This window comes from Sinocyclocheilus anshuiensis, unplaced genomic scaffold (assembly GCF_001515605.1).
Source record: "Sinocyclocheilus anshuiensis isolate Anshui unplaced genomic scaffold, SAMN03320099.WGS_v1.1 scaffold343, whole genome shotgun sequence".
Taxonomy (NCBI): Eukaryota; Metazoa; Chordata; class Actinopteri; order Cypriniformes; family Cyprinidae; genus Sinocyclocheilus; species Sinocyclocheilus anshuiensis.
This window is the reverse complement of record NW_015549598.1, coordinates 475,438-485,549: the sequence shown is the minus strand read 5'-3', so window position 1 is coordinate 485,549 and position 10,112 is coordinate 475,438. Positions and strand designations below refer to the sequence as shown.

The following is a 10,112-nucleotide window of genomic DNA, read 5'->3' as shown; positions in this document are numbered from 1 at the left end:
GTCTACACACACATTCAGTGTTTAAAACATTTGTGCTACTTAATATTTTTGTGGAAACCATGTTACTTAAAAATAAAAAAGTAAAAAAATAACATTTATTATTTGAAATAGAAATGTGCTCTTTGTAACATTATAAATGTCTTTACTGTCACTTTTGATTAATTTAATGCATCCCTGTTGAATAAAAGTATTAATTTCATTAAAAAAAATAAAAATAATAATAATAAATAAAAAACTTATTAACCCCAACATTTTGAATGGTAGTTATATATTTTTTAAATATTTAGATTTTTAATTTACTATCTATCTATCTGTCTGTCTGTCTACACACACATTCAGTGTTTAAAACATTTGTGCTACTTAATATTTTTGTGGAAACCATGTTACTTAAAAATAAAAAAGTAAAAAAATAACATTTATTATTTGAAATAGAAATGTGCTCTTTGTAACATTATAAATGTCTTTACTGTCACTTAGATAGATAGATAGATAGATAGATAGATATGTTTACTGAGTAACCAACCTTCATATCTCTTTCTTAGGGTGAAGAGATCAAGAAGCAAATGAACGCTGAGGTATACCTGGAGTGTTCAGCTAAATATAGAGAAAACGTAGAGGACATTTTCAGAGAGGCAACAAAGCGAGCGCTATCGGCCAGAGCTAAAGCAAGACATCGTCGCAAGAAGAAGAAACGCTGCACCATCCTGTGACCATTACCAGAAGGAACACATTTGTTCAAGTTTTGTATATATGAACTAGGATATTTTGTAAAAATTCCAAAAACCATCTGCAAAGCTTCTCACTATTGTTTAAGCTTCCATGGAGGAATATTTTTCAGGACATGCTTGTGGTGTGCGTTTTCTCATAATCTGCCCACCAAGCAAGGCTTACTCTTTGACAGAGTTCACCAGTGTGTGTTTGATAAGTTTGTAGTGGTCCACACCACATCCTTCTGCTGGTGTTACTGATATGACTTGATGGAATTTGGTCTTCCATGATCGTGGATCCAACAGGAGATGGAAAAACTGCTGCTGATGTCTCAGGGATGACTATACATCACATGGTCACACTTTGAATTTGGTTACATTCTGTGTTGTTTATAATGGTAACGCACAACTAACTGAAGTAACAGCCACTATGTTACACTGGGTGTGCAATTCATGTTATCAACTTACACAGCAGTTTTTGAGTTACAGTATTTTGTGAGTTTATATATTATATAAAGCTGTCTGAACAAAAAAGGAGGCCTGTGGTGTACAAAAATCCTGATTTGTAGAAATATCAGTCTGTGTGTAGACCACCACCATTTACAACATTTTAACTAGGCTAGAATTTCATTTTTGTTTCTTTCAGGTTGATTTACTATATCTCGATAACTTCTTCAGATCTCACATAGACGCCAGAAAGTGTTGGATCATTTGAAAACCATTTGCCTGAGTGTATTTGCACAAATAAACCCGTGATATTTTAAGTTATATATTGTGCACACATATGTTTTTAGGTGTTTTGCCTACTGAAGTGAATCATGTGTGAAACAGGAAGAAGTCACTTCTGTAGCTCTTTTATAGCCTAGCTACGGCTGCATCGGCACACAGGTACTTTTCATTTGCATAATGCAGTTTTCAGATATTAGACATATGAGTGAAAATCTCTGCTTTCTTTAACAAAACAAACTTGCTCAGAATACAAGAGTGATCTTCTTGTGGTTAGCGCAAAAACTCCTGCTTAGCAGGATGCAACTGCGGTAACGGAAGCCTAGGCTACGTATAAGCATGAAAATATTATCAATATGAATTCACTGACAATTTCATTGAAGCTACTCTGCACTGTTTTGAAATAATTTATTTTATTAATTATAATATATAGTTTGTTTTATATATTGTATTCCATAAATACGGTATATTTGTAACACTAATATAATAACAAATAAAACCGTAACCATTAAATAAAGCTCTAAAACTGGACATAATAATAATAGCTAGACACTAGACTACACCGAGCTTTATAACTAAACGAGTAAATAATAAATATAGCACCTGTATATCACCCACAAGCCCCAAGTAGAAGCACATGCTCCACTCTTGCTCCCTCTGGTGGTGAGGGCCTAAGTAACAGATTTTCACACGAGGCCACACAGATTGCATCAGATTGAATTTATTTGCTCTATAGCAACAGAAGGGCAATAGAAATCCAACTTAATATCTAATCGGTCCTTTGAAAACCTTCTTTTCCCCCAGTCTGAAGGCTTATTTTACGTTCAAGCAAAAAGTGCAGTTATTTCTTTCAACACAAAACACTTACAAAATCACACTGTGAAGAGTGACAACTATTACGCATGATTTACGCAGTGGCTAATTGTGCAATAAAGCATTTCCCAACATGAGAAATGCCGTTTAATTACAGCTTTTTGTTTCAGGTACAGTTCACTGAGCCCATGAAATTCCAAACAACTTGTAACACTTGGGTTCTAGGCTAATCTAAACCAGGTGTGAACAGGCAAAGGAGAGCATTAAGGCAAACAAATCATCCAGTAACCAAATGCAACTTCTGTCACTACTTGCATCTGTAATATCACATAGGAAAAAGGTCTTGTCTGCAAACTCCCTGATGGTGTACCTTGAAAAAAATGTGGCATTAACAAACAAAACAATATGCTTTTTCTTTGACACGGTCAGTCAAAGTACCAGAAACACATACTGGTTTGTACTATTACAGCGGATGTAATTCTAAAAGCATTCATTCCCATTTTTCAAGATGTAGTTCAACATTTTTGTTATTCTGACTTAAAATGCCGTTACATGTCTATGACTTTGAATACAACTTCCAAACACGTAAAAATAACAAAGCAAGAAAAAAAAGCGATGCTTCTTTTTTGATTCAAATGTACTATGAAGTGTTACCGGAGCTTTATTGCCATCATTAAAAATACAAATCCACATTTTCAAGGTGTCAGGGAATATCATGTGACCTTAGAGAAATAATTCACTCAAAAGTGAAATTTGCTGGAAATTCACTGAATTATAGACGAGTTTGTTTCTTCTTTGGAACCGATTTGGAACATTCAGCATTGCATCACTTGCTCGCCAATGGATCCTCTGCAGTGAATGGGTGCCGTCAGAATGGGAGAGCTCAAGCAGCTGATAAAAACATCACAATAATCCACAAGTAATCCACACGACTCCCGCCCATCAGTTAACATCCTATGAAGTTAAAAGCTGCGTGTTTGTAAGAAACAAATCCATCATTAAGAAGTTTAAACAGTCAATTCTGGTCAAAATACCAGTTCATAATCCATCATTTCACTTCCTATAGTATAAAAGACCATCTGCTGTTGTCCTCTCACATCAAAATCCACAAACATGATTGATTAACTTTTTCACTGGAGAAAGCAATATTATAGATAGAGGACTCATATTTTAAGTAAAAAAAAAAAGTCTCAATGAAGGATTTGTATCTTGCAAACATCTTTTCGCTTCACAAGGCATTAACTGATGGACTGGAGTGGTGTGGAATACTTGTGGATTATTGTGATGTTTTTATCAGCTGTTTGGACTCTCATTCTGACGGCACCCATTCACTGCAGAGGATCCATTGGTGAGCGAGTGATGTAATGCTAAATTTCTCCAAATCTGTTCTGATGAAGAAACAAACTCATCTACATCTTGGATGGCCTGAGGATGAGTAAATTCTAATCAAATTTTCATTTTTGGTTGAACGATTTCTTTAATTCTTTGGCCTTGCTCAAGCACTGTACTAACAACCGCAACGTGCAAAACACACCTTTCCCTTGAAGTTGCATTGCATCAATGCTTTCCAACAAAAGAATATGCTTCAGCTAAAATGCCTTGTATGAGAACAAGTACTTCAATCACTATCCAGCTTTAAAAAAAAACAATAACATAAATCCCTTTGAGATGCTGCAATGAACTGAGCAACTGCAGTTCTGTAGCCTTCCTGCTGCATTGCATAAACTTTAAATGTGGCTTATTGTAAACATATTCATGCACAGGAACAAAACAAAAGTGAACTGAAGTCTCCTCACTTATTGAGTATACAGTGTCTGAAAGTTGTCAGTAGTTTATAGCCAAACATTACCCTCTAATTGCTGTGACTGCATAAATATGAGCAAAAACAACATGGCAGACAACATTGAGTTTCACTGCCGCTGCAGAAACGAGTTCGCGGAGACGTCAACATCTACTTCCAACCCTCTCCAAACAGCTTGTGGGACGCGACTCCTATAGACGAAACAGTTTTGTGCGCTTTGAAGTTCAGTTCTGTGACTTCCACACTGGCCTCGCTGCGTATGAAATCTTCCAGTTGGCGTCTTGTCAGTTATTTTTAACCTTTTCTTTGTTCGTCTGGAGCTTCTGGTGGACCACTTTTAGAGTTGTGAGGAAATTTCCCAAGAACAGGACGAGAAACGTCAAGGCCAACATGAACACCTGGAAAACAAAACATTTAAGTGCAAAAATCTATTTGCAATACTGGCAAAATGAATACCAGTATGAGAAATGTGCAGAAGACTAATACTTGGGGTTTTGAGCAATAATAGTGATGTCTGACAACTTCAGCCGCTCTCTTTACCTGCCATTCTTTGCAGTCATCACGGGCAGACAGCTTAAAAAGACTCGCAGCATTGTACAGCTGCCAAAACTGACCAGAGGAGAGAAAACAACACAATTCACTTACATGCCTGTCAACGGAATCAATATATAATACTGTTCAAAAGCTCAGGGTCTGTAAATTTTTTAAATGTTTTTGAAAGAAGTCTCTCATGCTCACCAAAGGCTGCATTTATTCGATCAAAAATACAGTAACATTTTGAAATATTAATGCAATTAAAAAAAAAAAACTTTTCTGTTTCAGTATATTATAAAATATAATTTAATCCTGTGATGGAATGCTGAATTGTCAGCATCATTACTCCGGTCTTCAGTATTACATCCTTCAGAAGTCATTCTAATATGCTGATTTGCTGCTCAAGAAACATTTCTTATTATGTTGCAAACAGTTGTGCTGCTTCATATTTTTGTGGAAACCGTGATAGATTTTGTCAGGATTCTTTGATTAATTAAATATATATATATTTTAATCTTTTGTATCATTATAAATGTCTCCACTGCCCCTTTTGATCCATTTAATGTGTCTTTGCCAAATAGAAGTCTTAATTTCTTTAAAAAAAAAAAAAAAATTTTTTTTTTTTACTAACCCCAAACATTTTAAAATCCACACAGTTATATGAACTACATAGATGTTACACTGTCAAATGCATGACAATTTTCATAGACAAACTTTTTAAGATTGCATGACCTTTAAAGGTTGCATGAGAATCAACATAAAAAAAAAAGGTACAGGCAACAGTTAAATGCTGGTACTCACATGGCCAAAGAATAGAAACGGAAGGAGGAATGTAAGCCCTCTCCACATCCACGACTGAAAGCCCTCTGTAAAAGTAACATGAGAGGTCAGTCTGGGGTCTGCAGCATCTAACAGCTGCAGCGTGAAACGATGACATCATCCAGATCAACATTTCTCCCAGGATTCAAATCAGTCACAATTCTTACCCACAGTCAGGTCCAGCTGGTTTCTTTCCCCCAGAGCCCGTAACCGATACAAGCAGCCGCTCTGATAATAATACTGAAGAAACTGCACACAACCTGCCAGAGAAACATAAACCATCAACATTAAACATTCTAACAACAAACAAAAGACACATAAAAACCCACAGAGAGCAGTTAATAGATTATACTCACTCTGATAGATGGAGAAAGCCAGGAACTGACTTCTGAACATCTGATACATTGAACCTTCTGGCCTTGAAAGACAGAAACAGAGAGTGGTGATGAAATACAAGCCAGTGATGGGAAAAAATGAATACGTTATATGATTTGTGGCCTAAACACTTACCATGTCAACATAACACCTGATAAAAAGGTTGAGACGTAGTGATGTGACACCCACCAACCTTTAATTCTAGTAAGAAACAATAAATCAATACAACATAAATCATAATCATGCTTCATAATACATTAAACAAAATTACATACTGAATAAATAGATAAAATACATCAAAATAAACAAAAACAACCAAATAAATTAACAATCACAGCCAAACAAACAAACAAGATAAAATACCACAGCCAAATAAATAAACAAAGTGCTACAACCAAATAAACACAAAAAAATAAAAATGCCACGACCATATAAATATATAAACAGACAAAGAAATAAAAAATAAAATACTACAACCAAATAAATAAATAAAAATAAGATACTACAACCAAATAAATAAATAAAAATAAAATACTACAACCAAATAAATAAACAGACAAAGTGCTACAACCAAATAAATACACACAAAAAAATAAAAATACCACGACCATATAAATATATAAACACACAAAGAAATAAAAAATAAAGTACTACAGACAAAGAAATAAAAAATTAAATACTACAACCAAATAAATAAATAAAAATAAAATACTACAACCAAATACATAAACAAAAACAAACTAAATACAATAATGGTCAAATAAATAAAATACTACAACCAAATAAATAAACAGACAAACAAAGTGCTACAACCAAATAAATACACACAAAAAATAAAAAATTTAAATAAAAATGCCACGACCATATAAATATATAAACAGACAAAGAAATACAAAATAAAATACTACAACCAAATACATAAACAAAAACAAACAAAATACAATACAAATGGTCAAATAAATAAAATACTGCAACTAAATAAATAAACAAAAAGAAACAAAATAAAATACTACAAACAAACAAATAAAATAATACAACCAAAGTTCACTTTACTTTATTTTGAGCCCCAAACCACATTGTTAATTGATAGAATAGAAGGAGGACAGCAAAATACTGGGAAAAGAGATTCAAACCTGAATCTCCCACTAGCACCACAGCTAAGTGGTCATAGCATTGACATAGCGTAGCGTTAAGTCATAGCATTGATCAAATGTATTTTAAACTGAACTCACCGTGACCCATTGCTCATGAGGATACTCTCTCTTATTGTCAATGTGCAATAATACCACACCAATAAAAAGTTGAAGATTTCATCTGTAACCCTGTGAATGGGACGTTAAATTATTAATAACATTAAATTAAATAAATAACATTAAACTATTCAGATCTCTCGTCTTACCGGTAGTTGAAAAGGAAGAGGCAGGTGACGGCACCAAACATTAGTATTATAGTCATATAAAGTTTGAACTTCTCATATTCGTCTTTGTACGCAAACCTGTTGTGTAAAACACAAAATCAGCAATTTTGTATTGGGAAATCTCTCTCCGCTCAATGGACATGCTCACATCTGACTCACTTGGCTTGGTTGCTGAGGAGTGTGACATTCACATTTCCTAGTACTAAATTTAAGTACAATCTGAAAGAAGACAACAGTTGTAAGATAGTAGGAAAGCCTCAAAACCAAACCTCACAACAGTGGTATTATAAATAACACACTCAGAACGAAGAACTAAAACTCACCCATTTTTCTTTGGCAAATAGGCCTCCATGTCAAAAAAGACATTTTGCCTTTCTTTAATTTGGACCTGCAGGTCATTTATCACCTCCGTTTCTTTTTCACTGCGAGTTTTCGTACACCTGTTTTCAACAAAAAAAGAAAAAAAAGATCCGTTTACATCATTGTGAATGTGTCCTCAAGATCTTTAGTAACATCTGAAACTCGGCTCATACTTATGAAGACTATGCTTGAGGTCTTTCAGGGCTTTTCTTTGTTTGCTAATGGCACTGCTGCATATCGCCTGCAGGTTTGTCAGCTCCTCCAGCTTCAGTCTGTAGACTTTGTGCGTTTCCTAAAACATGGAAGTCAAAATCAAATCAGAAACGTTTCCTAATACATGCATGACCTTTCAATGGGCACATGGCATCCTCTGGATGCTCCATTTTAAGCATGAGTCATTTTGAACATGAGAAGGGCATTTTAAACATGGGCCAATCCTTTCTATCAACTCTAACCAGGCCCGTTACTAGATGAGTGGTGATGAATACTGAATGACTACCATATTCAGCTACAATGGTATTTACATGGTTAAATTATAAATGATGGCAATACTACGGTTCTTTGATTTGTACCATAGTACTGAATATTTTTACTTAAGGTTTTTACATGGTACTCCAGGGAAATTCAAAAAATACCAGGGTACTATCATGGTATGTATAAAAAAACAAAAACAAACAAAACAAAAACATAGTGTTACCATGGTATCAAGCCCCCCAAAAAAGGACTTTTTAGTAGTATTCAAACCCCTGGAGTCTAGAGCTTCGCCATCCTGTAATCTAACCCTGTCTATCACGAATCGATTAGACGATCATTTTTAAAGTTGAGCAACAACTCTTGGTTAACATCTAACCTGGCTTAACCAGTTCAATTCGGGAATCATTATCAGACCTACTTTACTAACACACCACATTTATTACAAGAATACAATATATAAACGAATATATGGAGTCATTTTAATACGTTTTTTTTCAGAACTGATGCCGGTTTAATACACATGTACAGTAATAAAAGAAAATCAGTTAATCTGATGAGCTAAAGCCTGTTAGCCGCGTCATAAACATCCAAAACAGACACATATTCTTCCTTACTAACACAAGAGTCATTTTTCGTCTATCGGAGCACTAATATAACACATATCCGTTCTGTTCAAACCTGTAATTGCTGATATTCTTGCTCTATTTCTGTCCATTCACTTTGACATCTCTCTAGTGACATTGTACCCGTCTGCGCTGGCGCTGCTCTGCCACACACTGCCGCTAGTAGGCGCTCCAGCTATTTATATCAGCTCCGCTTCTTCACCCATCCACCAATCACAGGCGAGCGTAAGATTCCGAGGATGACATCGCCACCTAATGACTGGGAGCGTCAGCGAATATAAATATAAGTCAAGGCTGAATGCTTGTTGCTAGGTTACCGCACACGAATTCCTTTGACAGGTCAGTCGAGATCGAGCAGTTTGACTATTGCAGATTAAATATAACTGTTTTAAGTTTATTTAAGTGATTTGGATGGTGAATTTGGTAACAGGTAAGGTCTGAGCAGGTGCTAATAGACCTACTTTATGATTACCTTACTCAACTTTTATTGTAATTGCACTTTTTAAGTGCAGAAAAACCAACAAAAAGTAATTTAGTGCTAGCATGTTCAAGCTAATAATATTTTAATGATAATAGTCATCTTTTTATGTACAGTATGCCCTTCTTGAAGAGACCCCGGACTACAGAACCACTTGTAAAACTTGTAAAACCAAAAATGTGGCCCGCATCACACTGTGTATTCAGTCAATGGAGATCAATACACAGGCGAGTGGATGGATAATAAGAAACATGGTCATATTTATTGGATTGAATATTTAATGGCATGTTTTAAACATTAGAGGCTTTGAGGATCACAGTAAGAAGACTGGCAATTTTAACGGACAAGCCTTAATTTAATTTACTTTGTTATTTAGATGTGTTCTGCAGATTACATTATGTGTTCCTAGGAAACGCTGCTTATTAAAGCTCGATTTGGCTGAATTTGCCTCCATTAACAAAATGTTCCTGAACATAGCTTTTACTCTGATAAGGAAAAGGAGCACAGGTTTGGAAGAAAACAGGAATGCTCTATGATGGGGACTGGAGGTGTGGAAAGAGAGAAGGCTATGGAACCCTGAGCAAGACTGACCCTGAAACGAAAGAGTATGTGAGAGTTTATATTGGTTCTTGCACTACAGAGATATATATATAATAAATATATAGATGTATAATTAATGTCTAATGTCTATAATGTTTATCATAAATGATAAATGAAAATACTTTATTTAGAATTAAATTTTATTTAGATAAATGCATTATATATGTTATAGTAATTACACACACACACACACACACACATATATATATTATATATACATACATACATATATAGAAATTAAACATTATAATACATATATAATGTATTTAAACATTTAAGCAAAACATATTTTATGCATTATTATTTGGTATTTATAAATCATAAATACAATAAGTACTAATAAACTAATGTCTACACACACATATATATATATATATATAGAAAT

At 34.5% G+C, this 10,112-nt stretch overlaps 2 protein-coding genes across 2 annotated transcripts in view; one reads left to right on the top strand and one right to left on the bottom strand.

The window, feature by feature from the left end:
- LOC107658595 (rho-related GTP-binding protein RhoF-like) overlaps positions 1-1,475 on the top strand; it is a 7,755-nt gene extending 6,280 nt beyond the window's left edge. Inside the window, exon 6 of the mRNA XM_016447201.1 lies at positions 543-1,475. Within this exon, the coding sequence (XP_016302687.1) occupies positions 543-710 (168 nt within the window). The 3' untranslated portion in view covers positions 711-1,475. The remainder of the gene's footprint in view (positions 1-542) is intronic.
- Positions 1,476-3,652: 2,177 nt separating this feature from the next.
- Positions 3,653-10,112, bottom strand: part of LOC107658534 (transmembrane protein 120B-like) — a 6,806-nt gene continuing 346 nt past the window's right edge. Inside the window, exons 2-13 of the mRNA XM_016447125.1 lie at positions 8,705-8,824; positions 7,726-7,844; positions 7,516-7,632; positions 7,352-7,411; positions 7,175-7,270; positions 7,008-7,097; positions 5,911-5,976; positions 5,757-5,818; positions 5,568-5,660; positions 5,383-5,447; positions 4,588-4,656; positions 3,653-4,445 (exon numbers count right to left, since the gene is read on the bottom strand). Coding sequence (XP_016302611.1) covers positions 4,332-4,445; positions 4,588-4,656; positions 5,383-5,447; positions 5,568-5,660; positions 5,757-5,818; positions 5,911-5,976; positions 7,008-7,097; positions 7,175-7,270; positions 7,352-7,411; positions 7,516-7,632; positions 7,726-7,844; positions 8,705-8,824 — 1,071 coding nt within the window. The 3' untranslated portion in view covers positions 3,653-4,331. The remainder of the gene's footprint in view (positions 4,446-4,587; positions 4,657-5,382; positions 5,448-5,567; positions 5,661-5,756; positions 5,819-5,910; positions 5,977-7,007; positions 7,098-7,174; positions 7,271-7,351; positions 7,412-7,515; positions 7,633-7,725; positions 7,845-8,704; positions 8,825-10,112) is intronic.